This window comes from Rattus norvegicus, chromosome 6 (assembly GCF_036323735.1).
Source record: "Rattus norvegicus strain BN/NHsdMcwi chromosome 6, GRCr8, whole genome shotgun sequence".
NCBI lineage: Eukaryota > Metazoa > Chordata > Mammalia > Rodentia > Muridae > Rattus > Rattus norvegicus.
The window spans coordinates 111,218,155-111,242,774 of NC_086024.1; the positions used below are offsets into that span (position 1 = coordinate 111,218,155).

General features: G+C 43.5%; 1 protein-coding gene across 14 annotated transcripts in view; it reads left to right on the forward strand.

The window, feature by feature from the left end:
- Ttll5 (tubulin tyrosine ligase like 5) overlaps nt 1–24,620 on the forward strand; it is a 217,845-nt gene that overhangs the window by 4,107 nt on the left and 189,118 nt on the right. For 12 of the 14 annotated variants that reach the window (XM_039113313.2, XM_039113315.2, XM_063261755.1 and 9 more), the window contains exons 3-6: nt 1,765–1,871; nt 14,312–14,394; nt 15,757–15,863; nt 19,574–19,704. In XM_039113313.2, coding sequence (XP_038969241.1) covers nt 1,765–1,871; nt 14,312–14,394; nt 15,757–15,863; nt 19,574–19,704 — 428 coding nt within the window. Of the gene's footprint in view, nt 1–1,764; nt 1,872–14,311; nt 14,395–14,479; nt 14,777–15,750; nt 15,864–19,557; nt 19,705–24,620 lie in introns of those variants that run through there. The other 2 variants (XM_039113316.2, XM_039113319.2) reach the window with 2 other exon arrangements.

Here is a 24,620-nt window from a genome sequence, read left to right on the forward strand (position 1 = left end):
TTTTTTTCCCTTCAACACCACCTGCAAGTATTGCTATTTTTTGTTTTGTTTCCTTAAAGAGAAACTGTTATTTTTTATTGTAATCAACCTCTGTCAGAGAGCATGGCTTTTTAAAAATCTTTTTGAAGATTAATTTATTTATTTTATGTATGTGAGGGCGTCCCATTACAGATGGTTGTGAGCCACCATGTGGTTGCTGGGAATTGAACTCAGTCAGTTCTGGAAGAACAGTCAGTGCTGTTAACCACTGAGCCATCTCTCCAGCTCCTGAGAACTGGAGCTTAGCATCTATCTCAAGTGCTTTTTGAGTTACTTTACTAATAATTATCTTAGTAATTTGTGTCTTCTTTTATCTTTTCATTGTCTCTGAGTGGAAAGAGTTCTCTATCAGAGATTTGTCTTCCACAGCCAGGACCACAGCTCTTCGCAGCTGTGGATCTGTTTATTGTGGTGCTGAGTCTTGTCAGGCATTCTTAACTGTAGTGTCATCTATTGTTTGTAAATGTGAGGGCACAGTGGTACCAGTCTGTAGCTAGTGCCAGTTTGACAAGGACCTTTGGCTACTTTCCAGGCTCTGCCTCCTTTTCCTGTGTCACTGACACAGAAGGAAATGTGGAGAAACTCTATTTGAAGAGAAGAGGGATCATCTGGGCCCATGCCAGAAGTGTAAAATGTAAAACACATCTGACCTGCGTCTAAGATGAAAAAGTAAGCGTGCATGTGCGCACACACATGTGTACACACACACACACTCACACACAAACACACACACACACACTCATAAACGGGCTCTGTGTTGGTTAGGATTTTCTCTTTCAACTTGACACAAGCTTAGGTCATCTAGGGAGAGGGAATTCCAATCGAGAAAACATCTTCATCAGATTTGTCTGTAGGCAAGTCTGTAGGGTATTTTCTTGATTAATGATTGATGTAGAAGGGTCCATCCTGAGCAACCTAAGAGGAGTAAGCCAGTAAGCAGTGTTCCTGCATGGCTAGACTTCAGTTCCTGCTGCAGGTTCCTGCCCTGCTGGAGTTCCTGCCTTGGCTTCCCTCAGTGATGGACTGTTAACAGGACATGTAAACTGAAAGAAAACCTTTCTCCCCCAAGGTGTTCTCAGCGGTTGTGTCATATCCTAGCAGTAGAAAACTAATTCTTCTACTTCCAGCATCAGGAACAGCAAGCATCCAGGTCATTTTACTAGAGGACAAACTAGATACAGTAGTTGCCTTCTTTACTGTAATGCTTTGGGAGCTCAAGGCACGTCCCAAGGATGGCGAGTTTCTAAAACTGGTGTCCTGGGATCACCCATGTGTTATGTAGACAGCACATAATACATTACAGCACAGTTGTAAATTAGGGTTGGGAGGCTAGATTCTGGCTCTGCAGTCTGCGGTCCGGCTTTTGTGATCATGTACGTTTTTTAGAGAACAAGTCTTTTGATGTGGATCCTATTCCATTTAAGGAATGGATAGGCTGGATTCTCAGTTCACTGTGCAGAGCTCTGCTGAAGCAAGCACTGTGAGAAGCAGTCCTTGGAGTCTCTGCTCTTACGCTCTATGGTTGAATGGCCTTAGGCAGGTAACCGACACTCTTCTGCTTCTTGTTCTGCCTCTTGCTGATAGTACGGGCCAGAGGGTAAGTGAAGTAAGGAACAGCTCTCTTTAGTGCCAAGTATGAGGTAGCCACAAACCATAGTCATCTGTGTCAGCTGTTAATTCAGATTTTGAGCTGTGAATTAATGAAGCATTTTGTTATGCCTGTAGGGATCACCCATGTATTATGTGGACTGGAGGCTGCAGGAGAATTCCAGTTTTGGTTTTCCATGCTGAGGCTATTTTGACAAAGGACAACAATATTCGAATAATTGGAGGTAGGTGAAACCTCTCCCGCAGAAAGAAGATATGGTGTCCCTGGCCACTTTAGAAAAGGTTACTATGACACAGACAGAGAGGACTGTCCATGAGAGCGTGCCTTGGGTTGTTACTTGAAACATTACTCATAGTTTCTTAAATTGTTTCCTGGGTTTCTCAAAATGATGTTTATATGTTTATTTTTCAGATTATAGTTACTTAACATGTACCAGAATTTACCATTTTGACCGTTTTAGAGTGTGCAGTCAGTTGGCATTGAGTTCATTCACACTTATCTCCGGTGTCTAGTTTGAGGACATTGTATCACTGGAGCAGCCACTCCCTCATCTCTATATTGCCAGTGCCTTGTGACTACTGATCTTTGTTTCCTATAGATTTCCCCACTATGCATATCATAAAAATCAGTGGTTCTCAACCTGTGGGCTGCGGTTCCTTTGGCAAACTCTGTGTCCAAAAATATTTACATTGGGATTCATAACAGTAGCAGAATTACAGTTACAAAATAGCAGCAAAAATAATGTTGTGGTTGGGGTCACCACAACATGGAGGACTGCATTAAAAGGCCACAGCCTCAGGAAGGTTGGGAACCTCTGATGGATTCACTGTGTATGAGGCCTTTGTGTCTGTGTCTCTTGTGTAGGCGTTCTCAACGGTTCACTCGTGTCCCTCGTATCCTCGCTGCATTATGATTGTATTTCTCTACCATCAGCCTAGCCTCATAGAGTAGAGTCGTGGGGCCTGCGAGGCAGTAGCGCTTTGTGGTTTTGGTTTGCATTTGCTCAATGCCTGACACCCCTGGGTGTCTTTGCATGTGCACTTGTCTGTCTGACGAGGTGTCTGCTCCGGACTTTGTGCGTTTTACAGACGGAGCTTTGTTGTCCCTGAGTTGAGAAGGACGTCTTTAGCAGATGTGTGCTTTGCTTCCCTACTGTGGAGGTTAGTCTTGCAGGCTTTGCTTTCTCTGAGATACTTTGTCTCAGCAGTGCTTTTCTGTAGTGACAGGATCTGACTTATCTAGTTTTTGTTTTTAGTTATGCCTTTAATGATTGTGTTTGAGTAGACATTGCCTAGCCTAAGTTGGATTTTTCTATGTCTTTTTTATTTAGAACTGAATAGTCTTTGGTCCATGTTGAGTTTGTTTTTAGTGCTAGCTAGAGTCTACCATCATTCTTTTCTGTATTAGCAATTGCCCTGGCATAATTAGTTCAAGACAGTATTCTTTTCCTATTGAGTGGCACTGTTGTCAGAATCACTTGACCATCCATTTATGAATTTGTTTCTGTACTCTTTTTAAACATTTTTTTCATTTTATGTGCATTGTTGTTTTGCCTGCATGTATGTCTGTATGTCTGTTATAGACAGTTTTGAGCTGCCATATTGGTGCTGGGAATTGAACCCAGGTCCTCTGGAAGAGTTTTCAGTGTTCTTAACCCAATGAATCATCTCTCCAGCCTGCTTCTGTGCTCAACAGGCCATTGGTCTAGACGTTTTTTAAATTTGTTTTTATTTTATATGTATGTATGTTTTGCTTGAGTGCATGCAAGTGCAATATGTGTGTGTGTGTGTGTGTGTGTGTGTGTGTGTGTGTGTGTGTGTTTGGTGTCCCCAGAGACCAGAAGAGCATGCCGTATCTTCTGGAACTCAAGTTACAGATGGCTGTAAACTGTCATATGTCTGCTGGGAACCGAACCCAGGTCCTCTGCAAGACCTGCAAGTGCCCTAGACCACTGAGCATCTCCCTAGCCCTGTACAGCTATTCTTATGCCAGTATAATGTAGTTCTGATTACCACTGTATTACTTTTTTTCTTTTAAAACAGGGCCTCTTGCCAGGCCTAGTGGTGCATACCTATAGTCCTAGCACTTGGGAGGTAGAGGCAGGTGTATCTATGTGAGTTAGAGGCCAGCCTGGTCTGCAAAGTTCCAGGATGGTCAGAGTTAAACAGAGAGGTGCCAACTTGAAAAAACAGAAAAGACAGACGCTTATGCAGTTCTGGCTGGTTTCGGGGTTGTTTTGTGGCCAAGGCGGACCTTGAGCTCCAACCCTCCTGCCTCTATCTCCTAAAAAATGTTTTTAAAGATTTATTTTATATGTCTGGGCATTTTGCCTGCATGTGTGTATGCACCCCATGTGTGTGTAGGGCCCTAGAAGTCAGAAGAGAGTCATGGACTCCCTGGAACTGGATATGCACATGGCTGTGAGCCTCTGTGTACGTGCTGGGAACTGGGTCTGCGTGCTCTGCGGATCAGCACATGCTTTTAATTGCTGAGCTACCTCCCAGCCCTCGACTACATTGGAATTGCAGGCATGGACAGCCACACTCAGCTCCTCTTAAGTGAAATAGGAAGCTGAATATTTTAGCTTTGTTCCTCAGGATTGTTTTGGTTGTTCAGGATTAACTTTGTTGTCTCTGAAATCTTGGCCTTTGAGGTGTGCATAGATTGAGCTCTGAGTCCCAAGGTTAAGCTCTATCTGCTTTCAAAGCTTATGATAATATGGATCAGCACTGTCTGGTCGTGTAGCAGAGTCCGTTCTTGTGTTCTTGGTCAATAGTTTACATTTCAGCTTCATTGTGAAGAGTGTGTCTTGGACAGATCACGTCAAGTCTTCTGCCAGTTTCACTGTTAGCTAAATGGGTCAGTCTCTGTCTTGAAGGCATCTTAAGGATCAAATGAGATTGTCTAATGTCTGGCATATAACAGGCAATCAAAACTTAGGCTGCTTACCCTACTTGCTGAATAGGAGCTGCTCTATTTTTAAATGACCCCATAAGAAGCGATTTCAGAGAGAACTGAAAACTTACTTTTGGGATTTGAATGTTTCTCTCTTCCCAAGGGTTCTTGTGCTCTAATCCCCTCAGTGAATTACTAGGCTACCTTTTAAAGGGACCAGACTTATTCATTTTCTCTGAAGCCTTAATGATTGAAGACCACTGAGAAAATCCCTCAAATATGATTTGACCCAAAATGACAAATGTGGATAAAAAGAACAGAAGTGAGTAAGTTCAGACAGTGTCCTTACAATGTGCTGCTTTTGGTGTGCTCATTCTGTTAAAACAACCTATGCATTCCGTGGCAGTAAACAGAACAGCATCTTTGTCTTTTTCCTTTTCATTTTCTTGGAGTAACTTCCGTTTAGTGGAAAATAATACTCAACAGCTTCGTCTCCCACTGTTGAAGCGATTAGAGATTTCTGGGATGCACAGTATGTTACACTCTCCTTTCCATAGCTTAAGGTTCTGGTGGTTCATATTTGTAACTGGAGGCTGGAGGCTAAGGCAGTGGGGATTTTAGTTTGAAGAACAGTCAGGGCTTCATAGCAAGATCTGTCTGAAAAAAAAAAAAGGAAAAAGCTATTAAATTTATTTTAACTATATATTATCAAGTTTGTTCTTTATTTCCCTAAGTTCCTTTAGTTTTTTTTTAATGTAAATGACAGTTTTAATGACTTTTGCTAATATAGGCTTTGGCTTCCTGAATTATTATTTTGTTTGTTTGTTTGGGTTTTTGAGACAGAGTTTCTCTGTGTAACCCTGGCTGTCCTGAAACTCATTCTGTAGACCAGACTGTCCTCGAACTTATAGAGATCTGCCTGCCTCTGTCTCCCAAGTGCTGGGATTAGAGGTGTGCACCACCACCACCAGACTTGGTTTTCTGAATTAACACAGTCGATCTGTAATATTTTTCTTTCTCTAAAATAGTAGGTCATGTGGTCTGTCTGCTCAGATCTTAAGTAGTTAAATCCCTTTGAGAAGTTATCTGGGGCATTAACTATGTCCTGCTGATCCTGTAGTGTCATGTGCTGGCTTCGTAGTTCTGTTTATCTGTTGATTATTTCTTGAATTGACTTTTAATGATTTGGTTTAGTATGATTTCTATGCTTTACCTGTGAGATACTCTAGGAACGTGGCTTTTCTTTCCATAGTCAAGCCCTCCTGCTCGTATGTACTTTTACATAGAAATAGCATTGGTTTTTCAGTGATAACACACATTATTCAAAAGACATACATTTAGATTTTCATAGACTAGCATTGAAAGTGATGCGAGATGTGCGTGTAGTTTTTTCTTTTTTTAAAGATTTAATTATTTATTCTATATAAGTACACTGTAGTTGTCTTCAGACACACCAGAAGAGGGCATCAGATCTTATTACAGATGGTTGTGAGCCACCATGTGGTTGCTGGGATTTGAACTCAGGACCTCTGGAAGAGCAGTCAGTGCTCTTAACTACTGAGCCATCTCTCCAGCCCACGTGTATAGTTTTAAACTGGGAAACAATGTGTTTTATTTAACCCAATAGATCCCAATATTACATTTACTCAATATAAAAAACTCATAATATTTTATATTGAGTATGTTTTCTACACTCACTGAGTATTTCAGTTTAGACTTCATGAACATTGTAGTTGAAAAAGTAAAATCATAGAGTTGTTTCAAAGATTTATTTTTAAGGTTTTATTTTCACGTGTATTAATATTCTGCCTCCATGTCTGTTGAGGGTGTCAGATCCTCTGGATCTAGTTACAGATAGTTGTGAGCTGCCATGTGTTTGCTAGGACTCTGGAAGAGCAGCCAGTGCTCTTAACCTCTGAGCCATCTCTCCAGCCCCTCAAAGGTGTTTTCTAGTATTTGTTGAGACAAGGTCTCACTATGCCACATCTGCTGCTCTGGAACTTTCCATCCTCTTGTCTGTTTTGTTTTTGTATTTAGTTGTTGGGGATTGAGCCCCAGGGTCTTGTCCATACAGATCTTGTTCTGTATCATGGGGCTACACCCTAGCCTGTCTTCTAAATTTAATCAAGCATTCATTTATTTGTTTAAGTTTGTTTGTTTAGGTTTGAGACTTCCTTTTACATAGGCTGTGCTGACCGATGACTTTGAACTTGTGCTCCTAGCGGCACTTCCTTGGTGCTGGGAGTTCAGGCTTGTGCCAGCACACTAGTTTATTAAGCGTTCCATCTTAAACTTCTAAATGTAATCAGTTAAAGTTAAGTAAAATAAAACATCTGGCTCGGTGTCATTCCGGTTCCATGTCAAGTTCTCATTAGTCAGATGTGGTTGGTGAATACTGTTCTCCAGAACTTGGGTGTGGAATTAACTTTCTGATATTAGAACATTGCTATACCAGGAACCATTGAAGAGTTTATACTTGTATCTTTAAAGTGTTTATTTGTGCCTATATAGAGAGAATGTGTGCACACGAATGCACAATCAGAGGACAACTTTCAGGAATTGGTCCCTGTGATTGAATTCAGATGGCTTACCTCTCTCGCTGGCTCTACTCAGTACATTTTGAAAAGCAAATATATCATTTATATCTTCCTTCTGGGTTCCCATGCTATTGTTTTGTTTGCATGCTTTGTTTCTTGAGACAGCACCTTATCATGTAGCCTGGGCTCATCCCAGATTCTAGATCCTCCTGCCTCAGCCTCCCATGTGCTGGGGTTTTAGGTGTGTAACACCATTCACCATTTATTTTAATGTTATGTTTGAGTGTTTTGTCAGTATGTGAGTGTACCATGTGTGAAGTGCTGGTGATGGCCAGAAGAGGGCACCAGTAGGGACGTCCCTGTTGTCTAGGGTACCTCTGTGCTGTCAGTTGGTTCCTTGTTTTTGTCTGCTCTGTTGCAGCCAGTCCTGGAACTTTGGGGGTCCTAGTGTTTCACATTGCTTGCTGGGGTACTTGTGAGCATTTATGGAAGAAGACAGTGCAGTCCTGTGTAGAGTTGATGCGGAGTTTCTGCACAGGTTGAGAAGCAGGGTGTTTGGCGGTTTGTTGGCAGCTAAGGATCAGGTCCTCTCTTGTTCTTACATGGACGAAGATATGGTTCTTTCTGGGCAGTGGGGTAGGTTCAGGTTACAGTACAATTCTAGCTTGAGTGTATCTGAGGGAAGGAGGTGGAGAGCAGGAGGGGAGGGAGAAGGAGAATGACACTGCCACTGCCTCAGTAGGCATCCATGGAATGGACGATGCCCTCCCCATAGGAGATGGTGGTTTGCTTTACTCAGCCCATGAACTTACATGCTAGGCCCACTGAGAAGTAATGTCTAACTGTGCTTGTCCTATCACATCAACATAGAAAGGTTTTGAAAGACTAGATTTGTATGTGTTGTTTTCAATTTTCAAAGATAATTTTTAATTCACCTTTATTTAAAACCGCAGGTCAAAGAGTATGTCTTTAAGCTGGATCTGGTCCTTAGATACCTCCTAAGTGGAGTCTGGGGAGATGGCATAGTGGTTTAAATTGCTTGCAAACATGAGCGCATGAGTTTGAATCCCCAGCAGCCACATAAAACTGGTGCCACTGTGTGCTCTTGAAACCCCAGCATAACCAGGATTATTAGAGCTTGTTGGCTATGAGCCCAGCTCTAGGTCTTGGGAGAGACCCTGTCTCAAGGGACTATGGTGGAGAGTAACAGAGTAGGACACCTGACATTAAGCTCTGTCCTCTGGGCATTCACACCTGCTCATACTTGTACATGCACCACACACACGGTGCTCTCTCTCTCTCTCTCTCTCTCTCTCTCTCTCTCTCTCTCTCTCTCTCTCACACACACACACACACACACATTCTCACTCAATTTGTTTGCTATATCAGATATATGATTTACTATGTATGATAATAAGTATTAAAATATATAATCTTTATTTCACTATATATTTGCTTTTTTATTGGATATTTTTTATTTACATTTCAAATGTTATTCCCTTTCCTGGTTTCCTGTCCATAAGCCCCCTATCCCATCTCCCTCTCCCTTCTTCTATAAGGTTGTTCCCCCTCCCCAACCATCCCCCCTTCCTGCCTCCTTGCCCCGACATTCCTCTACACTGTGGGGGCTGGGGGGCATGTCCAGCCTTGGCAGGACTAAGGGCTTCTCCTCACATTGGTGCTCAACAAGGCCATCCTCTGCTACATATGCAGCTGGTGCCATGTGTACTCTTTGGGTAGTGGTTTAGTCCCTGGAAGGTCTGGTTGATTGGTATTGTTGTTCTTATGGGGTTGAAAGCCCCTTCAGCTCCTTTAATCCTTTCTCTAATTCCTCCAATGAGGATCCTGTTCTCAGTTCAGTGGTTTGCTGCTAGCATTCGCCTCTGTATTTATCATGCTCTGGTTGAGCCTCTCAGGAGACGGCTATATCAGGCTCCTGTCAGCATGCGCTGCTTGGCTTCATCAATGTTGTCTAGTTTTGGTGGCTGTATGTGTATGGGCTGGATCCCCAGGTGGGGCAGGCTCTAAATGGCCATTTCTTTAGTCTCTGCCCCAAACGTTATCTCCATATCCCCTCCTATGGATATTTTTGTTCCCCCTTTTAAGGACTGAAACACTTACACTTTGGTCATCCTTATTCTTGAGCTTCATGTGGTCTGTGGATTGTATCTTGGGTAATTCAAGCTTTTAGGCTAATATCCACTTACCAGTGCGTGCATATCCTGTGTGTTTTCTTGTGATTAGGCTACCTTTCTCAGGATGATATTTTCTAGTTCCATCCATTTACCTATGAATTTCATGAAGTCATTGTTTTTGATAGCTGAGTAATACTCCATTGTGGAAATGTACCACATTTTTTGTATCCATTCCTCTGTTGAAGAAAGGCTGCTATGAACACAGTGTCCTGTTGTATGTTGGAGCATCTTTTGGGTGTATACCCAGGAGAGGTATAGCTGGGTCCTCAGGTAGTACAATGTCCAATTTTCTGACTAACTGCCAGACTGTTTCCAGAGCAATTATACCAGCTTGCAATCCCACCAACAATGGAGGAGTGTTCCTCTTTCTCCACATCCTTGCCAGTCTCTGCTGTCACCTGAGTTTTTGATCTTAGCCATTCTGACTGGTGTGAGTGGAATCATGGGGTTGTTTTGATGTGCATTTCCCTGATGACTAAGGATGTTGAACATTTCTTTAGGTACTTCTCAGCCATTTGATGTTCCTCAGCTGAGAATTCTTCGTTTAGCTCTGTACCCCATCTTTTAATAGGGTTATTTGGCTCTTTGGAGTCTAACTTCTTGAGTTCTTTGTATATATTGGATATTAGCCTCTATCAGATGTAGGATTGGTAAAGATCTTTTCCCAATCTGTTGGTTGCCATTTTGTCCTAACAACAGTGTCCTTTGCCTTACAGAAGCTTTGCAGTTATACTTGCTTTTTTACCTATATAAAAATAATTTTTACTATGTAGCAGTTGTTTTACAGCTCCAGGTAACGTTTATAGCTGTACTGTAAGGTAACTAATGTTATTGTCAACTCTGTTTTACAGGGGGGAAGTAGAGGCTAGAGAAACTACATAATTCATGAAAGGTCATAGGCAGGAAGTGGGATAGCTCTGGTGGTTGTGCTGTGGCTCCATCCTCTCTTTTTCCTCCTCCTGTCATCCTCAAGCAGGCTCCCTTCCTCGTGGTGTGGCCCTGAGGTATGCACAGAGGTGAGCATCACTTGCCTCTAGAGGGAACTGTGTACTTGGTGATGCTTTGACTCTTACTGTTTTTGAATTTGAAAATTTATTTTAGCTTTTATTGAATAAAGTCTCACTTTGTCGCTCAGACTGGCTGTGAACTCAAGGGTCTTCCTACCTGCATGTTTTGAGTGTTGGGATTACAGGGCTAAGACACCCGGCAGGTTTGTTTTGGCTTTGCAAGTACAGAAGTGGAACTATTAGTGATAGCAATTGTGATAATTCAGGATTCAGATTTTCTTTCATTTTCCTAAATCTGTCACAAACATCTTTGGGCAAGATGGAGGAGTGGTACAGCAGTTACAGTGCTTATCTGTGTGGTGTGAGCCTTTGACCTCGTTAGTGTCTCTCTGTCTCTGAGTTTCTGGAGAAGTAGTGGGATGCTCGCTGCCCCAATTCCTTATTCATGAGCCATTTTCCCAGTTTCACAAAGTTTTTTTTTTTTTTTTTAAGGCAAGCTTAGCCCAGACTGACCTTGAACTTGATTTGTAGCTGAGGATGACCTTGATCTGATCCTCCTGCCTCTGCCTCCCAGGTGCTGGGATTAGGATTGTGTACCACCATACCCATTCACGTAGTGCTGGGATCTAACCCAGGGCTAGCATTCTATCAACTGAGAGCTATACCGATGTGCTTTCCACAGTCATTAGCTAGATTTTCTGTTTGTATTGGACAGATTAATAGTCCCCAAAGGTGACCATCTCTTCTTTCCCATAACCCATGACTGTGATGCATTCAGAGGGGAATGAGGGTAGAGGTGGGAGTTAGAAGATAAGGAGATAGCCAGGAGGTCCTTGGAGGGAGGGGAGAAGTGACAGTGACAGGCTGTGGGAAGGACTAGTTCTGCTCTGGGGCTCAGGGTGGGAAAGGATGTCAGAGCTCTTTGACAGGAGATTGTGGAGGATGGTTCTGTGGAAGACTCCCTTGAGTGAGTGAGGCCACATATATGGGACCTGCAGGATTCTTTAGAGTGCTTTACCAGCAAATACACTGCCAGCTTGGGCTGAGTGAGAAAGGCACTCACTTTCAGTCTAAGGCAGAAAGGAAAGCTGTGAGACCACCACACCGCCAGCAGGGACCCAGATGACAAAACTACTCGGCTGTAAATAAGTGCTGACTTTTGTGAAAGAGTAAGGATTACTCCAGAGGTGGAGCCTCAGGGCGAGGGCAGGCCTGTGAGTCACAGAACGTGGCTCAAAGACCTGGGAACAAATAGGACTTGAACTTGCCAGGTTTCGAATCTATAAATCCATACTGTGACACCTTTTTCCTCCTTAAATTCTCTCCCAATGTGAACCAGCCTCCATGTAGCTAGAGTTCTGTTCACCCTATTTGGGGAACTTATCATTTGTTGTGGGTTCACTGATGGAGAGCAGTTTTGCCCCAAGGTGAATCATACTGATTTAGATGATGACATTAAGGGATACCAAGCTGATAAATCTAAATGAGATATTTAGATTTTGAGTTGAGCTGACAGGGATGTTGGGATGGGTTGAATTTATTGCGCAGTAGAGAGGAGTGTGAATGTATAGGGAGCAGAGGGTGGTTACGGTAGGTACCCAGTGTGTCTGTGTCTTTATCTCTGCAACCTATGGCTATAAAGCTTTCAGGTAAAGGGGAATTAAAATTGTTACTTGGTCGGTCGACCTTCAAGTAAGACGATTACCCTGGATTACCCCAGAGTGTCAAGTCTAATGCAACCAAAGGGTTCCTTAACATGGAAGGAGAAGCCAGCCTGGCCAGAGTGATACAAGGTGAAAAAGGACATTGTTGCCTTTGAAAGTCAGAGAGGGGAGCATAGGGCACAAAGCACTGAGTGGAGGTGGCCACTGGAAGCTGGGAAGTGAAGGATCCAAATCCTCCCTGGAGTCCACGGAAGGGAGCAGAGCCTGATGATCACAGCCTTGCTTTACACTGGTGGGGCCTGTGTTACCATGGAGATTACAAATTTGTGTTTAAGCTGCCGAGCATGTTTGTTACAGCAGCAAAAGCAAATGTACACCACCTGTCTTAGGCATGAGCATCTCTGTTTCTTCATAACTGCATTATAATCTACCCTGTTGTTTCATCACTGTTAGGTTAGAGTGTCTCAAACTTGTCCCTTGGGAGCCCACTCAAGCTCTTTGTGACATGTTTCCAATTAATTTTGAACACCTCTGTCTTACGGGGTCCAGCAGGATGGTTCCAGCCTCCCTTCTTTAGAGTCTGAACATTCCATAGCACTCTACTGCTCTTGACATTTTGTTCTGCACTGAAACAAATACGCAGGACTCTGCCATTTTTAACTTCAGTGATACTATAAAGAAAGTGTAATGGCAGGGGGCTGCTGGGAAAAAACTTGTGGCTGGGCTTTAGAAAAAGTCTGGCTTCTCCATGGCCATCTTTGTGGGTCAGCGCATATTAAAACTTCCAGTGGCCCTAATGTCTTTGTGGGTGCAGCAGGGGTTTGTGAAGCTTTCCCTATAAATGTTGTCCTTGATGATGGGGCTGAGCCCTGCTCTGTGTACTTGCAAGTGTCTGCATTGTACTCACTCACAGTTGTTCAGGATACAGGCCTTTAAAACACGGATCTGGAGCCAGGCGGTCAGGCTTGTGCTTGTAGTTTCAAAACTTGGGAGACTGAGGCAGGATCATCTATCACTCCAACCTGGACTGGAGTAAACTTTGTCCCACAAACAAACAAACAAACAAACAAACACAATGGCTAAAAGAATTTCCATAGAATTTTTAGCTAAGATTGTTTGTAGGGGCATATAGAAAGAATTAATTCCATAGCTCAGAGTAAATGTTCACATGATTATTGATTTTCCTTTCAAACACTGTCACGGCACAGCTTCTGTCTCCAGGGGCCAGCAGGAAGTGTGCACAATGTCGGGAGGCTGGTGAGAAGCTGGACAGGAAGCATGCGCAGGCCTACTTAAAAGGAGCAGTTGCAGGTCTCTGCTGGCCTTTCCCATGGGAGAGACCTCTGGTCTGAGATGTGCTGATACTCGGCATTTGCACCAGGGAGGGTTGGATGGAACTGGAGCTCTTATCCTTGTCAACGCAGCACCTACAGTTCTCAGTCTGGAAAGCAGGAGGGCTTCTTCCCGCTGTAATGATTTTAAGGTGGATAAATAGACAAATGGATAGAAATGAAGTGGGTTGTATTGAAATACAGTAATTAAAAAGACAAACAGCCAAATATGGTGGTGCAAGCCCGTAATCCTTGATGCAGGAGTGCACAATAAAAATGTGTCCCAACCCCCAGATCCCAGACATACTGTAGATTTTGCTAATGCGCTAGTTTGTTAAACTTGTGAGTACTGTGAATGCTGCAGCCGCTGGGAAGTGAACTTAATGCCTAGTGTCGATCTCTTCATGTTTGACAGCACTGCCACACTATCTGCTTCTGTTGCTGACATTCCTTATTGAAAGCATTGTTAAGTTTCATCTGGAAACAGGTGAAAACAAAGATGTAGGCTTCTGTCCCTTTTGGTATTGAGTGAACTTTGTGGTCTCAGCTTAAGAATGCTTGCTTGGGGGGTTGGGGATTTAGCTCAGTGGTAGAGCGCTTGCCTAGGAAGCGCAAGGCCCTGGGTTCGGTCCCCAGCTCCGAAAAAAAGAACCAAAAAAAAAAAAAAAAAAAAAAAAAAAAGAATGCTTGCTTGGTCTTTGGATGGCAAGAAGACAGGGCTTGTCCTGCAAGCCTGAGGCCTGAGGACCCGAGTTCAGTGCTTGGAGCCCATGGAAGGGAGGAGGAAGGGAAATGACTGCACAGAGTTGTCCTGTGTCCTTCTGCACAGGGCTTCTGTGCAGGGCTTGGTGTGCACATGCCCCTCCCCCATCACAACACACTGCTTACAGTATGTTTATTGTATTGGTCCAAGCATCCTCAGCTGATGTATGCTACACTATTGAGTAATTAAGCAAACTTCCATGTTGCTCTTTTCTTTTGTCTTTGTAATTAAACTTTGCGGCTACTAAACTTGATTCTGTGCTTTTCTTTAGAACGTTATCATTTATCTTATAAGATTGTGAGAACGGACAGTCGCCTGGTGCGAAGCATTCTGACAGCCCATGGATTTCATGAAGTAAGCTCATTTTTATGACCTCACCTCACCTGATCACTTCAAAAGCTGAAATCCTAGCTACCTAACTGACTTTATCCATCCGCAGAGGCAGGCAGCACTAGGAAGCCAACGGGACCAGTGATTAGAGGCTCTACAGAACCTGGCACTACCAGCAGTTTCTCCTTGTGGCACATGGGAAGCATTTCCACAGGACCCCCCTCCCCTTTTTCATGTGATGTTCTTAGACTTGGGCAGAGTTGCCCATGACAAATTTTCTGATAAAACAGAATTAGACTCTAACCAGACTCAAAGGCAGAGTTGTAGAATGCTGTGGAAATGGTGGCTCATAGAAGCAGAGGCTGTTTTAGAAGGAGAGAGGTGACAGCATCCTTGGGGACCAAAGGTCAGTGATCTCTAGGGTTATCTCAAGACACTGTTGTGAAAGTCACTGGACTCTATTCATTGTCCTTGTGCCTTTTTTTGTGATAGGATTGTTGGGCTTAGGTCGTAAGTCTCAGAGAAGAGGATGGGTGGGTGACTGACAGGTACTTTAATATCCAGAATCAAGTCATCCCCTGTGGAAACTGGGAACTGAAATGTGGTCATTGACAAGGATAGGTGCAGGTGCCCTGTAGTCCATTACTGCTGATCCTACTGCTGAAAGCCTGCCTGCTAGCTGCTTATTCTCGGTTGGTATCAACAGGGGACACTTGGGGACCTCATACTCTTTATGTCCTGTTTTGGTGCTTTTCTATCTCCAGCGTTTGCCATTGTCCTAATGTGTTGTATGGTCAGAGTACATAATTAATAATGAATGGACAAATGGATTCTAATGAATGAAGGGAATCTAGGGCTTAAAATTGTTTATATTCACTGTTGTAATTCTTAGTTACATGTCTGTATATGGGTCTGTGCATGGGAATGTAGGTGCCCATGGAGGCCAGAGGCATCAGCATCTCCTGCAGCTGGAGTTTTAGGTGGTTATTGAGCCACCCAGTGGAGTTGCTAGGAATTGTTCTTTGTAAGAACAGTACATACTCCTAACCACTGAGCTTGGCTCAGTGGATTTGGCTTTAGTTACGATGTACAAGGACATAAGGAAGGTCTGAGAAAATGGAGTTTGAGGTTCAGTCTTGAGCATACTTTGATATGTAAGTGTGTTAGAGATCATTGACTTGTGCAGAAGGGTTTGAGCTCTCCCTAGCTCTCTCTCTTTAACCCTCATTATCTTGTTTGCTGCAGTAATCAGTAGGCTTGTGTAGGAACTGGGTCATGCTGAAAGGCCTCTGTAGGTGAGAAACCGCTGACTCTCTGCCTTTGCCCCTCTGGAGACGGCTGCTGCTGATTTTGTTTGTTTGTTTTCCATGTGTCTTTTGTGCCTAGGTTCACCCAAGCAGCACTGACTATAACTTGATGTGGACAGGATCCCACCTAAAGCCCTTCTTACTTCGAACCCTCTCTGAAGCACAAAAGGTTAACCACTTCCCCAGGTAATGCTCCTCTTGGTTCTCTGTAGGGTTTAAAGGTGGCTGTCATTGGAACACGTAGCCAGTGGAGAGATTTAGTGTTCTTAGGGGGAAATGGAAAAAGAAGCAGCTTAGGAAGTGCCATAGCCCACACTTGAGACTGGGATGTTCATATCATATCCTTATGAGGTATAGACTCTTCAAGGACTATGGAGATGTGCAAGTTTTTAAAGAGACAGTTTCTAATTCTCTTTCCTAAAATTGAGGCTGTTCTCAGCATCTCATGTGGATGGGATCTCCCTTCTCACCTTTCCTTTCACTGTTACATTTTCATTTCTGTTAAAGAATGATTCAGCTCATGTCTTAATATGGTGCATTTTCCTTGGGCATAATGGATTCCAAGCAGGGTGTGATGGCACATGCTTATAATCTAAGGACACTTGGGACACAGAAGCAGGAGGATGAGAAGTTTATGCCAGCCTTGGCTACAGAACAAGTCAATGCCAGATGTCTCAAAGAAACAAACAAAATAAATAAATTAGGATTCTGAAGACACAACAAACAAATTGAGATCAGATTCTAGCTTAACACTTCCTTCTTACGTGATGATGGTTTCCGATTGTTTCCAACAAACTTGAAGGATAACATTAGTCTGGCTGTCAACTCATAGGCCATTAATTTTAATGACAGATCATTTAGTGTCTATGTTGGGACAGGGTCTCATGCTGTAGCTCTGCGAGGTGGGACCTTACAATTTTAATTCTTTCAGTCTGAAAATTTGAGCATATTTATTAAAAGTCAGGCTTAAAACATCTTTTTTATTTATGTTTAAATCTGTTTTAGGATAGATTTTACACTTTTAAATCAGGTTTTAAAAACCCATTTGGGAGTTGGAGAACTGGCCCAGCAGTTAAGAGCACTGGCTGCTCTTCCAGAGGTCCTGAGTTCAAATCCCAGCAACCACATGGTGGCTCACAAGCATCTGTAATGGGGTCTTCTGGTGTGGCTGAAGACAGCTATAGTGTACTCATATAAATAAAATATATAAATCTTAAGAAAAAAACCATTTGGAATAAAGATTACAGATGTAAATTCTAAACACAAATTTGTACAAAGGAGATTTTGATGATCTTTGCTTAGACAGAGGTTTCTTAGATGTGACGAGGTTTGGATAGAAACACAAGAGACTTCACCAGAGTGGAAAGACTTTTAAGAAAGTGAGAAAACAAGTCAGAACAGGAGAAGTATTTATAAACATGTATCTGATTAAGAGTTTTTTTCCACAGTATTCAATCTCCGATAACTCAGTAGTTTTAAAAATGGAAAAAAGATTTAGTGAATACGAATACTAAAGATTTAGTATATAGATGTATGGTGTGTGTATACATATAAATATATGTATGTATATATGTATTTAGTAAATCAAACAAATTTAGCAAAATAGGGAAAACTTTAGATAGATGTGTCAAGGGGAATTTATGTGTGGTCAGTTAAAGATTGTCAACATCATTAGGCATTAGCAGAATACAAATTAAAATATATGGTACTGAATATACCTGTTAAAATGGCTTTAAGAGTTAGATAACACCAAGTGCCTCTGAAAGCCAGATGCATGGTGGCTAGCCTGCTAGTACATTGCTAGTAGAAGGGCAATGGTACAGTCACCTTGGATACCTGGAACTGTCCTCTTGTTTTTCATTTCTAGAATCTGTGGCATCACCAGTGTTTCTTTTGTATGCTAATGGTTTGCTTGGTGACTGGCAGGCTCTAGTGATTTCAGGATGGTCACAGGTCCTAGCAAAGTCTAAGTCCTGGTAAGAGGGTTGGGGTTTCAGTCTGCCACTCAACCTTCAGGAAGCAGGCAAGATTGAAGTTTTAACATGATCACCGTGACCAGCTACTTTATCAGTTACACACACTTAGTGACGCTTCCACTACATCCCCAAAGTACTAGGTTAGGAGAGCTAGACAGTTGAACATGTGAGGGTCCTGGCAGGTTCAGTGCCAGAGAGAGGGCAGGCAGCTCTGTCCCTTACTCCACATGTCATCTGAGCATATCTCTTCATCTGTGTTCTTTGTAAAATGCTTTACAGTCAGCCAGTAAGTGTGTTTTACCGAGCTCTCTGACCCACTCAAGCGAACGCACCAAACCCAGAGAAGGTCCTGGGTCAGCTGCTCAGAAGGATAGCTGCGGCAGTCTGCTACTTGCAGCTAGGTCAGCTTTGGGGACTGAGCCTTCATCCTGAAGGACCCGATACCACGTCCAGGTAGACAGTGTCCAAGCTGAATTAGAGGACACTCAGGAGTATCTGCACTGCCATTGCCTCCTGGCGGTGGAAAAGCAATCCCCGCCCCCAGCTGGTGTCAAAGGTATTGAGTGGAGCTGAGAGTGGAGACCCAGAAAAGGCTGTGGTATTTCCTCTACATCTCAGAATATGGTGGGAGAAACTGAGCCTATTTTTCCAGTATCCTCAGAATAACTGCTGGCAGATCTTGTAAAGTTAAGCATAAACGTCTGTGGTGATTGTAAAATGTGTCTGTAAATTCTTTGACACTGCCTTAAAAGGTTGAGCTAAAGCTTTCTGTTCTTGTTTGTCAACCATACTTAGCAATTTGCTTCTAACAAATGAGATGTGGCACAAGTGACGGTGTGTCATTTTAGAGACTCGGTCATTACAGACATTACAACCTCTTTCTTGGATCAGTGGGCCTAGAAGCCACAGCATGACTTGAAATATGCAGCCTTGCGGAAGGGTTCACCTGAGGAACTGAAGCTCCATTGGCAGGCTCCGTCTGTACCTGTGAGCATCCTGTAAAGTGCGTGCTCCATCCCAGTCAGGCCTGATGATGGCAGTGTAGGCACACATCTGGACTTAAACCTCGTCAGCTGGCTGAGGCAGACACCAGTTCTGCCATTCCACACCGCTGGCCACAGCAACTATGTGACATCATAGATGCAAACTACTATTTAAGCTGCCATTTTGGGGCTGTTGATTATCTAGCAATAGATAACTAATGCAACTAGGTAAGCTATGTAGTGGGCCTGCAACTTGGAAAATGGAAATGTTTGCACAAAACTCGATGTTTGTATTCAAATCTATATGTAAGTGCTTTCGAGCAGCTTTATTCAGTCCCCTAAACTGGAAGTAATCTAGATGTTCTTCAGCTGGTGAATAAACAGTGGTGCATCCATCCTCACCACAGCCTATGACTGAGTACATAAAAGAATAAAATCCTGAGAGAGACAGCCACTAGAGATAAGGCTGAGATGTTGCGTGCTCAGTGGACAGGACCCACTGCCTGGTCCTGCTCATCTGACTGGGAGGAAAAGCGGACAGGTGTTTGCCCCATGTCTGGTAGTGACTGAAAGAACTGTCTACTAGGGGACTGAGGCTACTTTAGGATGTTCGTATTGTCCTGTATCTTGTTTGTGGTAATTAATTAATTACCTAATTAATACATCAGAATTACACATGAAAAGGGGGGTTTACTCTATATAAGTGGTATCTTTGTGAACAAATCTGATTTAAAAATGTCCACGTGGTGAAATGTTTAATAGGAAGTATAATCTGGGTCTAGTAAGGAGTATCAGAGTGGCAGTGTGATAGATTTGGGGTAACCTGCTGTCTTCAGTAGCTGCTTCAGAACTCAGGCTATGAGGGGCTCTCAGTGTGGTAACAAAACAACTTTGTAGGTGTAGCTCACCGAAGTAGAACAGCTTTCCTGCTTTTCAGGTCTTATGAACTAACTCGCAAGGACCGACTGTACAAAAACATCATTCGGATGCAACACACTCACGGATTCAAGGCGTTCCACATCCTCCCGCAGACCTTTCTCCTGCCAGCCGAGTATGCGGAATTCTGTAGTAAGTGCTGCGCCGGGAATGCGCCAGCGTCCGGATGAGGCATAGCTACTTAGAGGTTGCTGGTCTTACAGCTAACTGGGGCTTGTATTTGGGTGGTGCTCTTCTGTGTTTACTTCTGATAGGGGACAGTGAGAACACAGTGCTGTCATCCAGGCACATGCTGTCTTGGGCATTTTTGCCCAGTTATCTCTCCATTGTTGAGAGTCAGTATGTGTCAAGGGCATTTTATTCCTGGGTCTGTGAACTGCATGTTTCCTTTTTGGCATCTTTCCCCTTCATACTTGTACATTTTTGCTGCCTTAGCTTTTGGGCTTGTGTTCTTTGGGGAACAAGTATCGTGTGTCTTTTTAAAACTTGTCTCTTCTTGTTACCATTTGGGACGGGGTTTCACTGTGTATTTCCTGCTGGCCTAAGTAGAACTGGCTTTGTAGCTCAGGCTGCCCTCTGCCTCCCAACTGCTGTGACTAAAGGGTGCTACCGTGGCCAGCATCTTTTGTCTTTTGATGTGAAGAGTTTGGTGATACCAGTTACTTTTTTCTTTTTGAGTTCATACTAATAAAAATATACATAGGTGTCTAATAAAAATACACATGGGCATCTATTGGTAAGTAACTAAGTGGAAACTTAATGGCTCTTTGGAAAGTCAGTTGTGTTGGATGGTGTTTTGCTAGGGCAAACATGTGAAGGAACGTTTCATTGAAATAGACACAGGTGAAAGTAAGGCAGATTTGTGAAGAAACATTTCGATGAACCAGACAGAAGAGAAAGGATATTCTGTTAAAGCAAGCATGTGAAAGGACACATGATGAAGGATTCATTGCTAACAACATAGCATGTTTTGGTCCACCTTACATAGCATAGTTGAGCTCCATTTGTTGGGACTCCATAGAGAGAAGCACACCAAAAAGCTGCTGGTGGTGTGCTGTAGTTTCTTGCTGCTTCCCCTGACTTGGGCTGATTGGCAGAGCGATGCCACCTGAGACAGGCTCACGTGCTGAGGCGAGACACGTGTTGAGGCAAGACCCGCGAGGACAGGTGATGTTTGGAGTATAAAACAGACTCGACAGTGACGGAGGCTGGGCTGTGCTGGCTTATAGCGCTGGCTGTGCAACGCTTGTGGGTCTTAAGTCTTTGCTTTACTGAGAGAAGCATAGCCGAGACCTTGTCCTAGCATCTCTCCTGGTCCCTTCTGCGACTGGAGCCAGGCCTGGCTGTCTCTGCCAGGTAGTGCCACTGCTGCTGATTCGTGTTTGCTATCCTTATTCTACCGAACTTGTCTGTGAATCGGGCTGCCCCTGTAACCTGAACTGACGATTTCCAGACAGCACAGATGGGAGTCACTCCAAAGAACCTTTCTAAACAGGACCACTTTCTTTTTCACTACGGTGGGTGGTGTGCTAGAAGGAAGATTAAAGCGTTTAAGAGCCCTCATTAAAAATAGGATTTGAAAAAAATTAAAGTCACAAGTAACAGGAACACATGACCTGCATCTTGGTCTAAAATGGGATTCTTACTCCTTTGGCCTCATCGAACTTATGTTCCCAGGCCTGGTTGAGCAGCTGGGTTGTTTCCAGCTCTTCCCCCTTCCGCTCAGGCCAGACCCTGACTCAGAAGGTGTGATATAGAAGAGTCAAGAGTGCACGGCACGTGGCCAAGGGTGAATGGCAACCATGATCATGAGATTGGACAAGTGTGGGTAGGTAGGGTGAAGGGGACCCAGGATGTATGAGCTAGATGTGAGGAGTGTCAGCCAAAAGGTCCAAACAAGCCCCCAAAGGTTCGAGTTAGAGAGGCTCTGAGAATCATTGGGGTAATGGTCAGGTGTGATAGTGGGCTGTCTGCCCAGGCTGACCTCTGAGTCCCGGGGCCTCAGTCTTGTCTCAGCCTCCTTGGGAGTTAGGATTGCAGGTGTAAACCACCACTGTCCCTCTAGGACTTGTGAGTCCAAGCAAGAATACAACCAGTAAAATACAAGAGGAGCTGTTAGAGGAAAGGGGAGTGTCCGATTTGGACATGGTGTACATTTGGGGTGCTGTGGGGAAGGCATGCAGTGATGTTTTGCAGACAGTTGTAAAAAGAATTCTGAGTTTGGTCAAAGATGCAGATTCCAGAGGTTCCAGATGAAAGGGATGACGAAGAGCTACAAGAAGACAGAGAAGCAGCCCCACAGACATAGTTGGGAGGAAGGAGAGATGGTAGGAGAGCCCAGACAGAGGGCTCTCAAGAAGCAGTGGCTCATGCACAAGAGGGAGCCTCAGAAAGGAGGTGGGCGCCGCTCCCCTGAAACGAGGGATGAAAAAGGCTCACTCTGGCCACGTGAGACTTCCCATGGAGAAGAAAGCAGTTTGCTGGGCTCATTCGATGAGTTCCCAGCCTTCCTAGTAAGGAGGGGGGTCTTATGCCAAGGGTGAGGGCAAAGTGTGTGTTGGTGTTTCTTAAAGGGCAGCACCCTTGACAGGTTTGAGCAAGATGTGAAGCTTTTCAGAGGCACTGAGAAGATGAGCTTTTTGTCAGAATAAGAAAAAGTCTTAAAAGTTCGTATGTGAAGAGATTGAGCCTAGAAGCCGAGATGTGAAAGCCTGGGGGTCCCCTGAACTGCTGTGAGTCATAGCAAGTAGGACTTGGGGTACACAGCCAGACTCTTCCGGGTTCTTGGTGCCCTATTTCCAGTTAACGTTTGGTAGAACTGTACGTCTGTGACCCTAGAGAACCCTGCCTAAGGATCTTTTGCTCACTCCAGCCATTTTCTTCAAGCAGATGACTTTTAGGCAGGAAGAAGGAAATGACAAGGAAGACTAGGGCGGCAGCAGTATAGATAAGCAGAGCGTCTTCCTGGAACTGTGTTCTGTGGCATGGCTATGATGGAGGCTGAGAAATAGTTCTGAGGTGCGACAAAATTGGGGTTTCATGTAGTTTATTGGAGTAACTCAAATCAGTTCAGACAGTACTTTCTAAGACCATGATTTTATAACATATCTTAGCGAATGAGAAAGAATTGCTCATTTTCAAGAGTGTTATCTAATGGCCTCCTCATCCCTGAGACGCAGAAAGTGCTCCTTCCTATTCAGTGTTCTTTCCAGTGTATGAACTCGCTGCTGCCGGGACTGGAAGGTGACGGGAAAGGTTGTCAGCTGTCAGTGTCTTCAAGGAGACTGCTCTGACCCATGCCCTGCCTTTGCTCTGATTTTTTAAAAATACTTGCAAAAGAAATAGATCTTTATTTCAAAATATCAAAAATCAGTGTAAAAATGCCATCACAGATGAACTCATAAGGCACGTCAAGAGTGAAGCACCAGAAGTAGAATTCAATTTTTTTTTTTTTAGTTAAAAAAATGTATTCCGTGTTGAGGATTGGACACAGGATCCCATGCATTCTAAGAAAGTGTGGCCACCGAGCGACCTCCTGAGCCCCAAACACACAGAGCAGGGCCGCCTGAGCAGCACTGGAGCAGCAGGTGTAGGTTAGGTACGCCTGCCTTTCTCTGAGAGCCAGAGTCTCAGCAGCATCTGTGGGGGGCGCTGTCTGCAGACAGCTTTGGTTGTCTTCTTAGACATCTTATACCTGCCCCCACTTCATAACTCTCAGTGTCCGTAAGAGCTGGCTCAATGTCTGTCTGTCTGCTAGCCTCCTCTGAGGGAGAAGACCGTCTTACTGCTGTATATCCATCTCTAGGAGACTACTGAGCAGATTAGAAACATTACAGGTCTTGAATGAATGTATGCATGCAGCTTAGACATTATTATTATTATTATTATTATTATTATTATTATTATTTTATATTAATAACTTCTTGAATTAGCTTCTCTTCTGTTGCTGCGATAAAATCCTGTGCAAAAGCAACTTAAGGGAGAAAGAGTTACTTTGTCTTCTACTTCCAGACGGATCCACCATGTAAGGAAGGAAGGCTCTGTGGTAGGAGCAGGAGGCTGACTGGTCACACTATATCTGTCCTTAGGAAGAAACAGTGAGCAGAAGTGGGGCTGGGCAATAAAGCCTCAAGGCCCACCCCAGTGATCCACTTCCTAGGGAGGCTCCACCTCATTCAGGTTTCCAGGACTTTCCCTGTCAGTGCCACCAGCTGGGGACCAGGTGTTCTAACTGAGCCTATGTGGGACATGTCCTATTCAAAGCACACCACGCCCACTCTCATTGCTTCCTCAGAGATCTGTGGGAGATCATAAAACAGTGACATAGTTTGTGTTCAATGGCCTCATTTTTCTTTGATTTAAATTTTTCTCATGTGAAACTATACAGCTTTCTTCAATGCACTATTTTAATGTGATCTAAATGATACTCTTCCAGAGAGTAATGTATCTCCATGGTGTAAAGCTAAATAAAACAGTAATCAGGGAAGAAGACGTTTTGTTCTCTTAGCTCTCTCCTCAAGACCCACCAGTGCTTGCTACTAGCTGGGTTTGTCTTTTTTGTTTGTTTGTTTGTTTGTTTGTTTTTTGTTTTTTTGTTTTTTTTACATATCTTTCTGAAGATATTCTTGGCAGTTCCTGGCAGACAGCTTGAATGGGTGTGGATGGAGGGACTCGAGCACTAGCCTCATACATTCTTCCTTTCCACGGATCCTTCTACATCAGTTAATTAACAGTATTACCATTGACTGTTTGTGAAAGGTTCTCGTGTTAATCAGGTACATGCAAATACGGCCTTTGAGTCACTCAGTCCTTGGCCTGCTTGCAGACATCCCTGTGTTTTTACACTTTCTTTTTAGATTTATTTATTTATTTATTTATTTATTTATTTATTTATTTATTTATTTATTTATTTATTTATGGTATATGAGTCCTCTGAAGAGGGCATCAGATCCCACTACAGATGGTTGTGAGCCACCATGTGGTTGCTGGGAATTGAACTCAGGACCTCTAGAAGAGCAGCCAGTGCTCTTAACCACTGGGCTATTTCT